Here is a 19,040-nt window from a genome sequence, read left to right as displayed (position 1 = left end):
AGATGAGTACTCAGCAAGTTTCTGATGGCAGATCATTCTATAATAAATCATTCCTGTGGGGTGGTAACTTCATCAGTTGAGGTCTTGATGTCATCTCTGACAGCTGCTGTTGGTCTGGTGGCAGCAGGTGCTGAACATGCTCTCTTGTACAGCACAGAAAGACAGGCTGTAGCTGCTACAAGGATGGGGAGATAAGAGGGATCTGGATGCTGGCAAACTGGCAGCATAGCAGCAACTCTGGTGGCTCCACCAGCCTGTCATGGCACAAGTGATGACATCTTACTGCTTAGAAACAGCCAGTACCCAGCAGGTTGGATCAGGTCAGCAGGCACTTGGCTTGTACCAGATTTTGTCAGAGACCAACGACAGACTGTTATGTGGGGACACGAATACCCACCAAGCCAAAGCAGGATGTTTTTTGTGTAAGAAGTTCAGCACAAAGCAATTACAGTAACTAGAGAGACCAATGGCATATGCTGTGCTATAATCAGTAGTCTGACATACATAGCTAGAGAAAAGTCAGTGCTCATTAACAGGGGAAAAGTATGTTTCTTCCTGACTTCTTGGTTTAGCAGAATACTTTCCACAGATTTCAGTTCTTTCTGAATTTGCCAGAACATCCGCAGCAAATGCCCGTCCACAAGTAGCCAAGTAAGTCTGAACAGTCATCCCCATGAAACGGGGGAAGCAGTGTCTGCCATTTCTGGCTTCAGTCACCTCCTCTTTTGCCCCAGCCCTGGTTCTCTTTGGACCCACCTCCAAGTTGATTCAACATTTCACCAGTGGTTTATTAGGAAACAATATTTTCTTCCCTTGACTCCTGCAGTAGCTTTCTCTTAGGTTGAAGAGCTAATTCACCCCACAGAAGCTCAAAAAAGTGCCAGAGATGATGCAAGGGGAAGTGGTGAAATGCATGGCCCATAGCAGAAAAAAAGGTCAATTGGTGCTTACCCTGTCTCAATTCACCGTTGGGACTAGAGTCTCGATACTCAATCAGAAAGTTGGTCAATCAAGGCTTAGATTGGTGCCACTGGGGGGCCATTCAAGATTTTGAAAGAAGACAATAAGATACATAAATATGTGAGACTATATTTTAATGAGCAGTATGATTAAATCTATCTTAGGCTGGCTAATTATAGGTCATAAAAAGCTGTTTTAAAGTTGTAATAAACATAACCTTATTGGAAGTGAATGAATTTAAAGAGGTAAAAACCAGACAAGACCCAGAGCAGTCTCTCAGTAACAACTTCTAAATGCACACTATAAAATTATGTTTCCTACTCATTATAATGACAATTAAGAGAATTTAAAAAATACATATGCTACAGGCTTAATTTAAAAAAACCCCTATTAACACGGCATGAATGAATCAACAGTTCAAACAATGCTTTAAACTTTATACTTAACTTCTAATTAGGGGTTGTCCTCACTTTTTTCCCCAAGAATAAAGGCTACTGTAACTTTCAGAAATGGAGACCTAGAAGTTAAATGATGTAGCAGTAGAGCAGTATCAACAAATGCAGGTTGTTGAAATATGAACTTTTAAAGCACGCAAACAAAATGCTGCATTAGTTCTCCGTAGCTTTTTTCAAAGTCTTTTTTTTGCATCTGAATCTTCATTCCCCCTACTGTAGCGTTTGACAGGATTCATAAATAGCAATGATTGTTCAGCTTTTTTTGTTTAACTTCTTTTTCTTCTTGGATGTGTTTCACAGTCAAAACTGACTGCTAACATCTGTCAGTCAGCCAAGTATAACTGCACCCCCTTCTGGTTTTAACAGCGTGAGGTAGAATCTGGAATTTCCATCATCATGTAAGAAACCTGTACAGGAGAAACAAAAGTGAAAATATTCTAAAACTAGGTATTTAGTCATAAGACATAGGCAGAGGAGTATTAATGCCACTGTGTTAGCCCAACCTATGCAACTGCAGGGGCCGAGGGGCAATTTTAGAATGGTTCTTGTGGGCCGTGAGGTAGCTCTGTGCAGGTGTGGTAGCCAGTGTCTCCAAATACCTGTTCATGCAGAGACTCACTTGACAGAAAGCCTCCTGTCCCACTGCGTCCTACTCTAGTGTGGGCATAAAGGCTACTGATCCAAGCACCTGTCTGTTCTGGGGTCAGGCTGCCCGAGCAGCCACTTGTCATCTTTTCCGATGCAAACGTGGTGGGTGGAGATTATCTGATGGGCCAACTCTGTGCAACAAGTTAGCCTATCCTGTTTCATCAGAACACCACTTTGGGTTAGCAACTCCTTTATATTCTCAGTACTGGTATCTTTACACTTGCTTAGATTTTCAGCAAGAAGCGTCCCAGACCCTGAAATGTTACGCTACCACTGTGTTTTGCCATACCGAGCTGTACACTGCTTACCTGAGAATTGTTTCAGGGACCCTTCATGTAAAGTACTGCCTGATCACACTATCTATGTGCTTTTACTTTAAAGTGTTCGTTAGGAAAACTTTCAAAACATTGATCATTGCTACATTAGAAAACAAAGTGTCATGGAAATTTGCCGTATGAGGTAAACAGGTGACAATAATCAATAAAACTTAATCAAATTGCAACCAGACATTTCTGCTGAAGGAAAAGTAATACCACTGAGATGGACTGAAAGCAGACTTGATCCTGCAAGCTGAAGAACAAAAGTAGGTGTTCAGGCACCTCTGTATAGATTAGCTTACTAGACTAAGGTCTTTTTTCTCCATTGGCTTTTTCTAGTAATGCTTGATACAATTTAGTCTTAAAAAGCAATTGCACTCCATGATGTACATAGGTGCTAAAATATGGACAGGACATACTTAACTATTAATACGTATCTTTTTGTTGCATTGTGTGGTAAAGGAGCACACTTCAGGCATAGATACAATTGCAGTGGTAATGGGGCGGAGCAGGGGAGATGTGCAATACTGAAGCAGACTGAAGCGATGGTGTCATCTGTAAGTCTCTCCCTCCAAACAGATCATCTCTACAGATAAATTCACACCTGAACATCAATGTTGCTGTCATTTACAAGATCCCATTTTCTCCTGCTGGATGTTTGGAAGGATCTAGCCCATGCTGCTTCATCTGCACTGCGATATCAAACAAGTAATCGTAACACTCACACCTAAAATTAAAAGGAAAAAAAAGTGAAATGTAAAGTAGGGCTCAAGTTTTACCATGTTTTATGGAAATTAATATTTTTCTTCCTTGAGCTTTACATCACCAATGTGATGGTCTGACTGGACAGTTCTATTATCATTTATTCACATTACTGCGGTATGGAAAGTCCCAGCACTTTTGCTATGTGATCTGGATTTGCTGCATTTCCATCAGCAAATGAAGAAGTAAATTCCAATAAATGGCACTAGGGAAGACTACAGAAACAGTATTGGCAGGTGTCATGTAGAGGCAAGAGATTGCCTGCAGGTTTCATATGAGGAGAGACTTGTCCATATGAAAGGAAAATGCTGGCAACCCTATCAGCCGGCACTGATATGAGAGGAAAACCAAGCGGTGGAATCACAGATTAACCCATTCCCAAAAGCTCCCTACATATTCAGTGAGGCCAGAATTTAATGTTCTGAATCATTTTCCATGGGTTGGAAACACACATGACATCAAGGGCATTAAGATTTTGAGGTATAATGGCAAAAGATACCATATTCCTAAATTGTACTCACATCGTTTTGGCTTTTTCCCATGTTTCTCCCCATACGTAAACTCCGTGACGTCTGACCAATACAGCACAAGAGTCTGGGTATTTTTCCAGTGCACGTGCCATTCTTTCCTTGAGATCCTTCTCTTCTGGTGTATTCTCAATAATGGGAACCACTAGTGTATCATCATACCTAAAAGAAAAAGGAATGCATTTAAAAAACCGCTGTGTTTGGATGTATGGAAGCTTTTCCCTAAGCAAGAGGCTGTGTAAAGATGTAAAGATTCTCAACGCTAGTGATTTTATGCTCTTCCCTTGTGAGTCATGCTGTAACATAAGAACTCTCAGGAACATCTCTCACTCCAAAATGTGTTCTCTGTTGGCAATACCTGAGCTACACTTGAGGCACAAAAAGAAAATAACACTTTGATGTATTAGGTGTAGCTGTTTGTTCATATATCACTTTGTAGTTGGGTCCCTTTACAACTTTTTCAGACTCTCATCATCCTGTATTGGCATCACCTACAAGCTTTATCTCAGATTAAATTATTTAAAAGAATCACATCATGAAGAAGGAAATGAAGCTGTTTGCTGGAGAGCAGAAAAAAAAATAGTTTAGGTAGTCCAAAAAGCCCCTGGAAATAAGATTGTCCTGCTAAGGCATATAAATAGAAAGTAGAGTCAACACATGAAAAATAAATTCTCTGTGATGGAGTCATTGGTGGGCTATATGTGATCTTAAGAGAGCCTGAGAACCCCAGTTCCAAAGACAAGATGATGCATGTTACACAGTGGAACTTGCCTAAGAGTTTCTTCTGAAGGAGGACTGGGATATTTGGCATTGTCTGAACTTTAATTAACACTGGCAGAAACTTGTTTAAATAGTTTTAATAAGTCCCCAGTTCAGGTTCAGATTTATCATTGAGATCACATAGATATTTCATGAGTGGATGCTAGTAGTACTTTTATAAAACACAGAGAGAAAGTAATGGTAAAAATAATACCAAAAAAAAAAGTCTCATCCCTTACACAGTTTTCAATGCTGATGCTTTCCCAAGGAAGTCTATAAAAATAGCGAATGAAGAAAATTAAGTGGTTTTGTAGGTTTACTTCGACTCTTACATATTCTGATCATGAAAATTAGATTTGGAGTGTTTACTACTAGTGAGGCCAAATGAGCCAAGGGATTGGTTTCCTAGGTTCTGCTTTCTACTTGGACATGAGTTTGGAAGCAGGTATAAATACCGTAACTGATTCCTAATCATAACCGTAAGCTTTTTATCAAGAACTAGTATCTAGAAAACCCCCAAAAGACTCTGAATGAGTTAATTACTTGGTATCTCTTTAGTTTCACTGAAATATAAGCAGCCTCCATTTAGTCAAACCTTCATATAAAATATCTCGGGACAGTCTGAGACTTTCAAAGCTATTTGCTACAGATCTAGTTCTCCTTCTGCTGAAGTCAAAGATAAAACTGTTCTGGCACCAGTGGGATCATATTTAGGCCAACAAATACTTCTGATCATCTCATCTGTACCATTTTCCCGAAGAGCTTCCAGAAAAGGTCTGTGTAATTAGAAATAATACACTGTCAATCCCTTTTCTGCAAGGTTCCATTCTGCACTATCAAATTTCTTTTGAATTCAATGGGGAGCCTTGTGTGAGGCAAGACAATGGAATCAGTCTAGTATGGACAAATACATACTTAGGAACCATGTAGTCTGGAGCTTTGATTTCTTTAGTTTTTCTGGTAAATTAACAGGATGACACCAGACAACTCAGAGATATATACAATGAATGATAAATACAACGTCTCCTGACTAACAACTAGGAATGTTTGAAAATTCAACGTGCATATTCAATAAAGAAAACTCCTGTGTTTTTTTTCTAAAACCAGTGTTGATAGACAATTCAATATAAGGGGTGTCTTTTGCCACATTAAAAATACAAATTGACAAGAAGGTAAACCTGGCAAGTCAACCAACACTGATTAAAATATACCTGGGCATAAAATCACACACCAGACATAAGGCGTGCTCCCTTGTCAAAGGGCAATAGTTACAAAAATTAACATCAAAAAGTGGGAAGAATTTAGCATTTCAATTTGTCATCTAATTGTCACATATTATATAAATATTGTTTGCAGATCCCAATTCAACACTCTGTGGGTGGAGTCCTCAAAACAAGCCATCACACATACTTTGGAATAACTCAGCACTTACCTCAGAGCTCATCCTTGAAAAGTAATAACATTATCTTTAATGAGCTGTTTATTCTGAATTTTCTTTCAAAGTCTGTCAAGTAAAATCTGAAACCCTCTACTCTCTTAACATGCCCTAAACTAGCACAGGCAGTGATATGTGAAGCCCACCCAAATGTAGTTTGTACATTATCAATCCAACCTAATTTTGGTTGGCTCCAGTTTCAGCTTAACGCTGTATAGATGCGTTAACATCTCTGTTCGTGAGATATTTGTCAAGACATAGCTCTTTATTTGGTTTGTTTCTGTAGCTCAACAGACCACAGTTGCCTTGACATTACAAGATTTTATCTCACATCTCTTCCATAGGCTTGAGACCTTCTTACAGAAAGCCAGTCTCTGATTTATTACAGAGGTATTTTTACTTCTTATTCCTAACACTTTATATTACACACTTTAACACACGTAACTCAAATGACTTGTCATTTATTTATATTGCTGAAAACAAATGATCACACAGCATGCCTCTTTTTTTAAATATAGAGAAGTACCGGTAATAGCCTCCTGAGGTACACTTCTGGATTCCTTTTATCATCTCCTGGTGAGTAATACTGAACTCACTCCCTGGGTAAAGAAGGGTAGCCATAACAGCAGCCTTGGAATGAGTATGGATCACTGCGCCTGCCCCTAAGAACAGCAAAAGAAGAAAAAAATATATTTTTGGAATTCATTTTAAAATATGTCTATTAAGAAAATGTTTTTCACTTATTTGATTCAATTTCTTTGCCTAGGCATCTTAGCAAATGGTGCTCTACTGCATTAGAGGAAAAAATATACAGCAACCTAAATGAAGCTATGATACAATTACTCATCTACAAAGGATAATTATGGATTGTCTCAGCACACCAGTGTTCATTTTCAGTTAGCGACAAATTCCAGGAGAAAAACTACTTGCACAAATTCAAGGAGAAACACTACTTGTACATCTCTTTACATACTGCAATGACTGAATCACTATTAATTTTATCAGAGTTCGGAGATTCTAAAGAACTCCCAAACTTATTTGAGAGACAAAAATTTGAAGACCTTTACTTTCTTTTTAGGCTAGTACTCTACTTCGATTATGCACTGGTTCTCTAAAAAAATATTTAACGTTATCTTACTGTGTCATGATGGAAAGATAGGTAGACAATAATTATAATTTACTCATAAAGTTGCAATGTTGCCAAAAACATGAAATGAGTTTTCCTCTGGTACATGTGTAAGCTTCTTGTGCAGGAAGATCAGAAGACTCCCTAAATCCTTTCTAAAGTTACAGATGTAAATCCCCCAGCTCCTCCTGCAACCTGCGAATATACTGCATTAAAAATTAGTGCTGAAAAGATGATCACAGGTATAGATAACTACATGAGAAGATTAAAATGTGAATGACTCATAGGATGTTACCACAGATTACCTTCCACTGTACATATTTCTTTGCAAAACAATTTATTCTATAGTGTCATATTTACTTCACTGTAACTTCCACGTATGAAGAATATGGTACTGAATATCGACTTTGTGGATGTGTATATACAGTGTTTCAGTCGTTGCTGAACTGAAAACATTTGCTACACACCTCTCATAGTGTAGGCATTCATAAAAAGAGGCGTGCACTGGCTTTTCTTTAGTTTCTTGTGTGGTGGAGGACCACTGATGTCCTGTTCGTTCATGTCACAAACAAACATATCTTCTGGCTGTAAGAAAGAAGAAACTATTTTGACCTGTGATGACCTGAATAGTTTAGTTTTCCTTCTAGGGAGACAAATATAAACACCACATATTTAATACAGAAAGTGATTCTAACTTTGTAAAAGTGCTGTAACACACCGCATTTATTCTAGCTTCTAATACTACTTACTGACATTGTGTAATGCGAATTAGTATTAGGTAGTCTTTTTATTCAGACTGCTGCCAAGCAGATACTTGTAAAACTAACATTTTCTCAGAAAGGAGACAGCCTGTATCTAATTACAGACAATAGATCAAAAGGAAAAGTAGTAACTGATTCAAAAAATAATGTAGATGTACTTTTCCTTCTCCCTTAAAGAGCCAACAAAGGTCATGAATTAAACCTACATATATTTAACTTGTCGAATTATGTTTTTAAACCTTGTTTTTAGTAGCTTTACATGAATGTTACCTTTGCATCAATCGGCTACTCATAATAGTCCAAAGAATTGTTCAGGGCAGTAATCAAACTTTCTTCTTTAATGTTATTTTAAAAAATCAGCGGGAAATAGCTTTGCAAGAGATTTCCTTACTCACTGTACTCAATCCACTGCTACTGCTAGCAAAGACCAGGCCATCACAATCTTCCCATGTTACCCCTTTGCCTGACCTCACTGCTACCATCCCCAGGGATCACTGCTGTGAAACCCCAAGTTTCTATCAGCGAAGGGATTCCTTTCACTTCTCATTGTATTTACCCTCAGACCTATAAAACAACAAATCCTTTACATATATTCTATTGTGGGGGAGTTTCTGCTGTCATAAAATAGTTATTTACCATTCTTCCCTCTGCTTATATTTTGGGTTTTTTTTGGAAAGGAGACAGATAGACAAGGTCACCTTTTCATTGGGAGAGCCCATCTATTTACTGAGAATATCAAGACAAAGATTTATAACCACTCAAATGAAAATAGAGATGAGGTGTTAATGCTTAATTATGTATGTACCACAGTAACTTGAAACTGTAGCCAGACAGCTATAAAGCCATTCAAGCTTGACAAACAATAAAGCTGGACTTGAGTCTCTCACAGTCTTCTGTGTTACTTTAAAACAAAGAGATCATAAAAACTGGCCACTGAAACACACGTTGGCTTGCTATGCTAGTGGAGTACCGAGTGAAATCCTCAGTTGTTTCAATAAGGCAGTCAACAGTATAACAAGTTTCTAACTTTACATAAGGAAAAATGAAACTCTAAACAAAGGTACTTCCATCCATCTCAAGATGAACTCTGAGGTAAAAATACAGTTCAACATACCTGTATTCTTTCCTTTTGGACTCCTGAAGGAGCGATGTAGATCTCATTCCTAAGAAAAGTTACAGACAGGGAAAACTGGTAAACACAGAGTTGTTGAACTGCACAAGCATTAGAGCTCTCCATCCACTGAGAAGGAAATAGCAAATCTAGCCTCTCATAATTTCATAACTTTCTTGCTCCTTTCATAGACTGACATGTAGATGTTTTCAAAATCGAACTGAATCATACATGGGCATATGAAATCTCTAACTTACAGGGGTACAAAACTCTACTTTCAACTTGACGAGAGATCGAAAACACACATAGGAAGTGCAGCCTTATTTTTCCTACAAAGAAAACCACAAAGCTTCCCGCTGCAATAATTCCAAATTCAGATTCCCAGAATTCAGAATAAAAATGGAATAAGAGAAATTGCAAGCAGATACTGGTCTATGACAAAACAGGTGACAAAACTATTACTAGAAAATCCACAGACTACCTATAACCAATATTAAATATCTGTAGTATTCTACAATGTAAATACTTTTGGTTTTTGTTATAACTATGTAGTTTAGTTTTTTAATGCCTTTATACATTTATTTGCATTGATAAAAAGATAACACTAATTCAATGCAATTAAACAACTGGAATTCAAGTGCATCACTTTTTGTAAGGTTTACATGAAGAAAGAAGATGAAAAATTGATTTAAATTAAAATGATTTTAAGATGGTATCTGAAATAATTTTAATGATAGCAAAAACAAACCCCAGATTATCTCTCTCCATTGTAATCACTATTTGGTTTCAACAGTAACATACTAAATTTAGGAGCACAGAGACATCTAGTGAATAATTAGTCAAGTTACAGATACATTTCCTAAGGACCACAAGATGTTTATATTTCTGGACAAGAGAAGTTAGAAGAGCAACAAAGCTGGTGAAGGATCTGGAGCACAAGTTTTACGAGGAGCGACTGAGGGAACTGGGGCTGTTTAGTCTGGAGAAGAGGAGGCTGCGGGGAGACCTGGTTGGTCTCTAAAATTATCTGAAAGGAGGCTGTAGCGAGGTGGATGTTGGTCTGTTTTCCCAAGTAATAAGTGATAGGACAAGAGGAAATGGCCTCAAGTTGCACCAGGAGAGGCTTAGACTGGATATTAGGAAAAATTTCTTCACCAAAAGAGTTGTTGAGGATTGTAACAGGCTGCCCAAGGAAGTGGTTGAGTCACCATCCCTGGAGGTATTTAAAAGATGTGTAGACGTGGTACACAGGGACATGGTTTAGTGGTGGAGTTGGTAGTGTTAGGTTTATAGCTGGAGTCGCGATCTTAAGGGTCTTTTCCAACCTAAATGATTCTATGATTCTAACTCTTCCAAAAATAAAATGATATAATCTTCACAGTGTTAAAATGGCTTTATCACATTTGTGCTTTTTAACATTCATGAATTAACACTGCTAACATTGCATTAATTTAGTCTTAATTCCTTTGCATGAGCAAGATGATTCAGAGTGCAACACATTGAGAAATCAAGGGGTAATTCAGTTACTAATGGAAGACATGCATTTTTCCTTAATTTTTTTTTTTTTTTTTTTTTAAGAAATTAATCACAAAGGGAAAACCTGATGATAGAATACAGCCTTTAAAACACATGATACCTGAAAAAGAATTCTAGATCCACTTTAAATATTCAATCCCATGTACAAATTGGCATTTTTATTCTGAGTAGCTGACACGAACTGCACACTGAGTAATGCTGATTAGGATTAGCTGGTAAGACCAGTTGTTAGAACTTCAATCAAATTTCAATTGTTCTTTCACTGTTTCCTATGTAACAATTCTAAACTAGTCTGATCTCTGCCTCATAACTATTAATTTTGAAACACAGCTACTGTTACTCTAGGTATAAACCAGTACAGTCACATAGATTACTATTCCTAGACCATGTACAATATTGGTACCAACTCGAATATGTATTTTGGTGTAGTCTGAGCAACCAAGTTCTATAACTGCTGAGGAAAACTGTACTACTATGTTAGTGTAATCTCTGTTGACACCATTTGTCTTGCCACAGCCAACATGAATTGCACTGAAATGATGAACAGGCCATATTTAGCTACTGCTGAGAAATTAGTGCTAGAAAGATCTTTCCACAGATGAAGAGCTTCAAAAACAAGAACTAATCCTCTTATCATTCCTCTCATTATTATTATTGCTGTTGCTTCTCTTGCAAAATCAAGCAGGGAAGTGAAATAACCTGCATAAAGCAATTAGAACAGCACAAATGTTAGCATTTAGAGCCTTTACTTCAGATATATAGCTCTCATATATTTGAGTAGCAATGGCTGTGTCTGCGTGCGAGTGTATGTCAGAAAAATGAGTGAGAGGTCAGACACTTTCAAGTTAGAGAGTCAAAACACCCTGTGACTGGGGACAGAATATCAGGCACTGTGCAAGGTGTTTTGCAGAATGAGGACTTCTGTTTTTTCAGTGGCCACTGAGAGGAGCTCTGTCTCCATTAAAAGCTTGGAAAGTATGAATGGGGAGAGACAACCAAATTAAAAAGTAAAGTGGTGCTCCTTAGTAGTGGATACACACCAAAAAATGTTTTGCTGTTACCTGTCCTGCTTTAATTATATGTTAAAAATATCTCCTTAGAAATTATCTCAGAAGAACAGTAATTTCCTTTCTTAAAGGTAATGTCTTGCCTGCAAAATGTGTAGGGTGGGATTCATGTCATCTAAACACAGGCATGTGAAAGCCCTGTGCCTAGTGTAACCCACTCTAAATTCAATAGTCAGTGAAATGAAAAAGGAGGAATGCACTGTTCCTTATAGACAATTCATCTACCTTAAAAAAAGACAGGAAAAGGACAGAAAAAAGGCACTCTCTGAAGTTGGCTCTCTCCACTGAAGGGACTGCAATGATTAATTCAGACCAGCCACCTCCCTTCTACATGGTTGAGTATAGCGTACTGTTCATTTCCTTCTCTACCTTCTTGCTCACTTGACTTTCAAAGATTTTTCATGGGACTGAAATGCCCTCACCAACTACTAAACACAGTCCCTCTCTCTCTCTAACCATCACATTCTTTCTCGTCCATCTCTACTTACCCATGTTTCAAGCTGATTCCTCCACCAGTTCCTGTTACCCAGCCCAAACCATAAAACAGTCTACAAAGCTCTGGGATAAGATTTCTTGGGTGTAACTTCTCCTAAAAATAAATTAAAGAAATAGATTAAAAATCATCAGAAACATCACAAACCTAAGGATTTCAATTCTGACATTGAGTTTAAAGGGGTAGTACTTTCATACTGCAGTCTATACGATCTTCAGTTACAAACTGACTGCGTGTTTGCACAATGCCCTTTACACTTTGCAGGCACCATTCACATCTCGAAAGGAACAAACAAACCCCCCAGATAAAATGCATGTCTGATTATCCTTTACAGGAAAGGTCTCATCTCACATTTATTTGAGTGCAGTGGCCCAGAGGTATTACACTAGCGAGATTAAGTCATAGATTATTGCCATAAAAAAAGAAAAATAAATGCATCTAACCTGATCCATTTTGAAAAGCTCAACTAATAACTTTTCCCATTGAATCAGTTTTCTGTAGGTTTATTTTGCTTGATTGACAAATTTCAGTAGAACAGCCTTTATTAGTTCTGTTATACAATATTTTTACATAGCAGTCAAAAATACCATAGAAAACATAGTCAAATTATTTGATGAACTTCACATTCCCATATTTTTACAACGTGAGGTTACTTCACAAGCAGGTTGGCTAGAAGGCAAATTGCCCTATTTTAATATTTCTTTCAGAAGGAAAAAAAGTTCTTAAATTTTTCCATATTCCATTGTTTGTTACATCAATAAACATATTTATATTTATCTATTCGGTATCTGTAGTATCAGAGATTCATTCATAGTTAATCTAAACCAGAGTGGCTTTACAGTACAGGCTAAAACTATTTATTGGAAATCCTAAACATTGCTCTGCACTGAACATATAAAACTAAGCAAGCTGTACCTAACAGCAGTCTTTGATAAGCGAGTACTAATCTGGAAAATTAAAAATGTTGAATGATGGAATCATTTACATGAGAAATACAACCAGAATACACAGAGACAACTGTGAGATGCTACTTTAATTCATGCTGTGTGCTTGAATTTATTCATTTGGATGTTGTCTTGAGGATTTCTTTTAGCTTATCTGAAAGAATAAAAAGCCAAAGTCTTCCCCCATTTACCAGTGTAAAAATAAAAATCATATGTGCTTTCACAAAGATCCCGATACAACTGAACCCATCAAATAAGGAACTAAACAGTAGAGAAACAGAGCAATCATTCTATTTACGTCAATTTATCTCCCTGGGATGGGGTGAGATTTCCACCTACATTACCACAGTAATACAGCTGGGTTTGTTTCTTATATGGGTGTGTGACAGAAATCAGCAATTAAGCGCAATAGATGTGCTCCTTGCATTGTTTTCAGGAGAAAAATGTATTAGTTTTAGGAAGGCTAAACACTTAGGTCACCAAATACAGTCCCCTGCTACTGCAGTCATCTCTTACATGATTCTTTTTATATATGCATGAAGCCTGATCAGGACTTCAAACTTCAACTTAACACTGTAGCACCATATTCTTCAGTGGCGCTTGCTTCTGAAGTGATTATATTAAAAAATCATCTGTTCGTTCAAGTGACAGAAACAAGACTCTAACCAGCACTGCTCGAAACTTGTGTAAGAAGATTTTTAAAGCACTGTGAACCTCCACGAGTTCACATTACCTGAAAAAACAGAACAGAATATACAAGAGTACATGAAGGAAAAAGACCCCAAGCCAAACACAAACTCCTATGTTTACATTGAAAAAAATCTGAAGTCTTCCCCATTCACCCAGCTGAAAATAAAAGCCCTCTTTCCCAGCTCCTTTCCACTGAAGACAGTAATACACATCAAGTATACTCTAACCAAACATTCCTCAAATACTAACGACTCTGAAATGTACTGTGAATCTGAAAATATTAATGCATGTGTCGCATGTTTACAAACACAAACCAGGCCCATAGTATGTGTAAATTATGGGTCCCTGGTTTGTTGTTCTGGTTTACTTATACAAAATTAATGGCTGTACATAACTTTTATCTATTTGCCTGTCACAAAACTGAGTCCCACAGTATCTTGTTCTGACTCTTACTCAAAATGACATCACTGTCACTGTAGTACCTAGTAGCACCTACAGCAGTATTTTCGATTTCAAAGAAAAATTATGTCTCTTCTACTTTTGATGGAATAAGCTTATATTAAACAGGTTTACACTGCTATTATTTATTGAATGTACACAGCCATAAAAAACCTATAACACTCCTACAGTTGTTTTGTACCTTCCCTCTTTGATGAAGCCAGACATTTACTGCAAAATTCATATTCATGGGAGAACATGAGTGCTTTTCACCACTGTGAATCATTAAAAATAATCTTTTAAAGTTCAAATTCAGAAGCTACTTTCATCAAGAACATATGAAATAAATATAACCAAGGAATTTTGACTATTTTTCTGAAGAGTTCCAGGATTATAAATCAATCTTCAGAGTTTAACAGCATCTTTCCAGGATCAGTGAATACTGATTATAACCATAAACTATCTAAAGAAAAATATTATTGTATTTCATGTTTAAAATTACTGATAATAAAAATGACAGTTCTTTCCATAACTAAAAAAGGGCACTTGCTGTAATAAACCTGGGAGTAAACATGTGTGAAAGCAGTAGGCAACTCAACAGGATTACTTTCTGTCAAATCTCAATTAGCAGTACTTTTAAATTTGATTTTTAAGTTGAAGTATGGATGCCAGTGGTTATCTCTTCCTTCACATCTTCAACTCAGGATCTGGCCCACTAGTTTTCTGATACAGCTAACACGAACAATTTCGCTTCTTTGCTGCTATGCTGCTACCATCTTAGCCTCAGTTACTACATGCTGTTAGGTATGAAGGAAAATGCCACAAATTTCTATGAACTAAAAGATGTAACTAATTTTTCAATCCATTAAATTATTATTTTGAAAACAAACTTGCTGGCAAATTTCTAAACAGAAAGTGACTGAAAGTACTCACTGAAAATTCAGAATATTTCCATTTTCAAAAAACTATTATTTTATTCTGCAAGACTGTGGTTGCTCAAGGAAAATTAGCTTTTCCTTTTTTAATCCAAATTACTGTACCTAATACAATTTAAAAACCAAAACAAACCCAACCTCCCAACCCAAAAACCCAGAAAATGATGTGGATCTAAGACAATGGAAACCAAGGTGGATCCAGGCTACTTGTGGAACAGACACATCTGTAAAGGTTTTGGGGATAATTTTAAAAAGATGTAAAACTGAACTCCAAAGTGGATGTTTTAAGATATTATAGTAAATAAGCAGTGCCTGAAATACGTACCTCCCTTTCATAAATTGCTTAGAAATCATGTATTTTCCACAGAAATAAGCACAGCCTGCATAGATTAAATCATACCGTTGATATTTCATACTGACAGGTAGTAAACTATGATGAGGTTTCTCTGCATAGCCACGTCGTGGTAAGTTTGATGTGGTAAAACAGATTTGTGCTACACTGTATACAGAAAGTGAGAAAAGTACCCTTAATAAGCTGGTAGATCTCTGCTTAAAATCTGTCTTCAGCATCAAAATGGATCAAATAAACCAAAACGGCAAAAATATTGTCCTGATCCTTTTAAAAAGTTTATTTTCTACAACACCTTCAGGACCATACAAGGATTTTATAATGCAAAAGGGAGTTTTATTAAGTGAGAAAAGAAATAATTATAAGGAAGAGACAGGAAAGCAACGTGGTGAGGATTCCTACTCTGCTTGAAAGCCTCAAACTGTCAATTTTTGTAACAAGTACAGACCTCCAAGTGAAACTGATTATTCATCTTGTGCCTTTTTGGTTTTGAATTGTTTTTATTGCAGCAATTAGAAGCTTTAATAGTTTTTTAAAAAATGGTAAGTGATTACATGTTCTGCACTTAGCTTAGTCACTTATGCCCCATGAAAGGACATTTCCAAGAGAAACCTTTGTTCAGCAGCAGGAACTCACATGAAGGCAGGTATTCTGTTAACACCCACGGAATAAGACAACAAAAGCAAAAAATATGTAGCGTATTCCAAAACTAGTTACTTAGTACCAATACCTTTGCTGAAACATTAAGAAAAAAGTGCCGTTGTCTCTATTCTCTCCCCCCGTCCCAATACCACTGCGACTCTAAAGTTGAAGACCTGAGTGATCCTTGATGATCTAAAGTAAGACTGTCTTAAGCAAAGGGGAACTGGGATTTTGTGAGCCACTCGGATTGTCTCCTAGCCCACTCGGATTGTCTCCTAGCCCTTGGAATCACAGCAAAGCAGAGGCTTTGTTTAACGCAGCCCCTCTGGACAGCCAGCCAGCTTGCATCTCGTTGCAGATGCTACAGGAAAATGCTTCCCGTTGGTGTTGGACTTGCAGAACCAGGAGCGGGGAGGCAGCAGCACGGCAGGAACAGGCAGGGGTGCAAGGCAGCGTCTGAGGCAGGAGACAGGGAAGGTGAAGTGATGGAAACCGCAGCCTGGGGCAAGTCTGACAGGGTTTGGAAGCTCCTGCTTTAAGCTCATCTTTAAAACCTCCAACGACAGTGAGTCGCAAACTCCTTAGGCAATCTGTTTAACTGTCCCAGGTTAGAACTGTTTTCCTAATGTCTAACCTAAACCTTGCTTGCTGAAACTTAAGCTTGGTATCTCTTACCAAACAGTTACTAAACATAAAGAAAGCATTCTTCCCTTTCATCTCTGTGACAGCATTTTACTTATTAAGACAAGTCCATTTGCTCTTTTTTTTTTTTTTTTTTTTTTGGACTAAGATTCTTTCCCTCTTTCCTGACAGGCCACATTATCCAGCCTGTTGATGATTCTCATCTCCCTGCTGTCAGTCGCACACTGTTCCTGACACCCGGGCTGCTCTCTCGACCAGTTCCACATACAAACAGGAGAGGTATCTCAAGCTTCACTCAAGCTGATGCTCCCATACGGTCCAGCACGATGTTTGCTTTGTCCGATGAAGCACAGCACTGCTGACTCATGTTCGGGTTGTGATGACTTATAGTATAGACTTATAAAAAACCCCAATCAAAGACAGAAAAAAACCCCAAACAAATCTAAAAAACCCCGAGAGTTATCGTAAATAAATAAATGGGCCACAAGTCCTGTACCTGCAGCCTGTCAGCTGGCGTGTACCTGTCAGCTACCAACAGTTTGGGAAGCACAGTAAATTTCATAACGTCTCCATAGTCTCTGCTAATTAGTAACTACGAAGGCTACTAGCTAATTGTTAGAGTTAGAAGAATTGCCTCAAGAAGCGCAGTCGCGGGCTGCTCTCCTGCAGCGCCCGCTGAGGGGGCGGCGGGCCGAGCGCGGGGCCGCCCGCAGCGGCCGGGCCGGCACAGGGGGCCGCGGCCCGTTCGCTGTCCCGCCTCGGGACCCCGGCAGACGGTCTCTCCGCACCGGGGAAGGGCCCCGGCAGCGAGGGAGGGGGCGAGGGAGCGCCAGAGAGGGGCCCCCGGGGCGCTCGGCCCCACCTGCAAGCAGGGGGTGTCCAGCCCCGCATGGCGCGGCGCCGGGCTCCTTAAAGGGGACGCTGCCGGGACGAGACGCCCGCGTGCGGGCCCGCCCGCCGCCCCGCGCCCCTCAGGGCCCGCGTTACCTGCGCGGCGTCGCGGTCGTTGGCGGCGGCTGCCATGGCGCCGGCCGGTCGGCGAGGGCGGGGGGTCCTTGCGTGGGGACCCCGAGCGGTGCAGCCCTGTCCCCGCTCCCCGCCCAGGGCGGGAGGGAAGGCAGGAAAGGGCCGGTAGCGGGAGCAGCTGTAGAGCAGCCGCGGGCGCACCCCGAGGGCGGGTGGGCAGGGCCGGGAGAGGCGCGGGTGCGCCGGTGGGAGGTATTCGCTCGTACCTGGCGCGATAGAGGCAGTCAGGCCCGAGCAGGCGAGCGGCTGAGCGCCCGCGGCTGGTGCTGTGGGAGGGCTCGCCGCGGTGCCAGGCGCAGGCGGGGAGCCCGCGGCAGGGCAGGGACCGTTGGTGAAGGCGCTCCTCCGCGCTGAGGCGGCTTGGCCGAGGGGTAGAGGGGGGCGTGTCGCTTTTTTTCTGCTCAGGCAGTGAGAGAGGCAGCCCCGGCGCCGGGGAGGGCAGGGACGCGAGGAGAAGCAAGATGGCGGCTTCCTGGCGGCTGAGCTGTGGCGGCAAGGGGCTGGCGATGTTGCTGCTGGGGAGGGGGTCAGCTCTGGGCGCCGGCGTGTCTTTCCCCGCTCGAGGGGGCTGGAGGCGTCTGCACAGGACCCGAGAGCTGCTGGGTGAGTGATGGTCGGGATCCCGCACCTTTCGTTGTGCTGTGGGCCTGCTGCAGATCCGTGTGGAGGAGCTGCGGCCGTGAGTAAAGGATGAGGGTAGGTGGTGCTGGAAGAGAACTAAAGGCTGAGCAAGGTGGTGGGGAAGCGTGAGCACCTGGTGTTACCAGGTAGGTGTGTAGGGTGGCAAGGCCGAGCAGGGCCGTTGATGTACTGAGCAGGAGAAACTTCGTAGCAGCGACCAACTGGGGAGAGGATGAGAGGCTGTGGAGATGGATTAGCTTGGCAGGGTGCTGTTTGGTTTGGCCTCTGGAGGTACTGGAAGTACAGCAGGAAGGGTGTGGGCTGAGGGGAGAGAATTCGGAGAGAAGAGTGAGAATTACTGAAGAAACAAGCTCTTGCTAACCCTGTGTAATAAAACTATGTGCATTTTACAGTAAAACTCAGTAGTCGTTTAGACACTTGTTAATCATTGTGGTTTAAGTCTAAGTATACCCTTCTTTCCACCACTGGTTGACTTTGCTGCTTTGCAGTATAAAAATATTTTTCTTTGCAAAGCCTGCTGTGTATGATATGGGGAAGGCTAACCCTGTTCTTGAAACAAATGTTATTTATTCTCAATTTTTATTAGAAAAAATTTGCTTCATCATAAAATATGTTTGTCTTTTTGTCCAATGCAGGATTAGCTATCTCTACATTACTCTTATTGAAGATCTCTTGTCTACAGGCCTTCCAGGCAATCTATTGTAGTACTTCATATCTTTATGATGAGAAAGGCTTCATTGCATTTTTTTTTGGTTTGACAATGCTGTTTCCATAT

The 19,040-nt window shown here is 39.9% G+C and overlaps 2 protein-coding genes across 3 annotated transcripts in view; one reads left to right on the top strand and one right to left on the bottom strand.

Moving 5' to 3' along the window:
* Positions 1–1,077: 1,077 nt before the first annotated feature.
* On the bottom strand, positions 1,078–17,841 carry APIP (APAF1 interacting protein). The gene is made up of 8 exons (XM_074852576.1): positions 17,585–17,841; positions 11,953–12,053; positions 8,865–8,913; positions 7,457–7,574; positions 6,390–6,525; positions 3,664–3,831; positions 2,985–3,107; positions 1,078–1,822 (listed from the first exon to the last, which is right to left on the bottom strand). The coding sequence occupies exons 1-7, from the start codon at positions 17,618–17,620 to the stop codon at positions 3,008–3,010; spliced, it is 708 nt and encodes a 235-aa protein (XP_074708677.1). The 5' UTR covers positions 17,621–17,841; the 3' UTR covers positions 1,078–1,822; positions 2,985–3,007.
* A 165-nt stretch (positions 17,842–18,006) lies between these two features.
* The window catches only part of PDHX (pyruvate dehydrogenase complex component X), a 67,393-nt gene continuing 66,359 nt past the window's right edge, over positions 18,007–19,040 (top strand). For both annotated transcript variants that reach the window (XM_074852574.1, XM_074852575.1), the window contains exon 1: positions 18,007–18,226. In XM_074852574.1, coding sequence (XP_074708675.1) covers positions 18,085–18,226 — 142 coding nt within the window. In that variant the 5' untranslated portion in view covers positions 18,007–18,084. The remainder of the gene's footprint in view (positions 18,227–19,040) is intronic.

This window comes from Strix uralensis, chromosome 29, assembly GCF_047716275.1.
Source record: "Strix uralensis isolate ZFMK-TIS-50842 chromosome 29, bStrUra1, whole genome shotgun sequence".
Lineage (NCBI taxonomy): Eukaryota > Metazoa > Chordata > Aves > Strigiformes > Strigidae > Strix > Strix uralensis.
Note: the sequence above shows the minus strand (reverse complement) of the source record. Positions and strands in the feature narration are given on the sequence as shown.

Bases quoted from the DNA above. Each gene is read 5' to 3' on its own strand.
- APIP (XM_074852576.1), bottom strand. From the start codon at position 17,620: ATGGCAGCCGCCGCCAACGACCGCGACGCCGCGCAG. The intron at 12,054-17,584 runs GTAACGCGGGCC...ATTTATTTTTAG, and splicing joins ACGACCGCGACGCCGCGCAG to GAGAAGTTACACCCAAGAAA. The intron at 3,108-3,663 runs GTGAGTACAATT...TTTTAATTTTAG, and splicing joins TGGGAAAAAGCCAAAACGAT to GTGTGAGTGTTACGATTACT.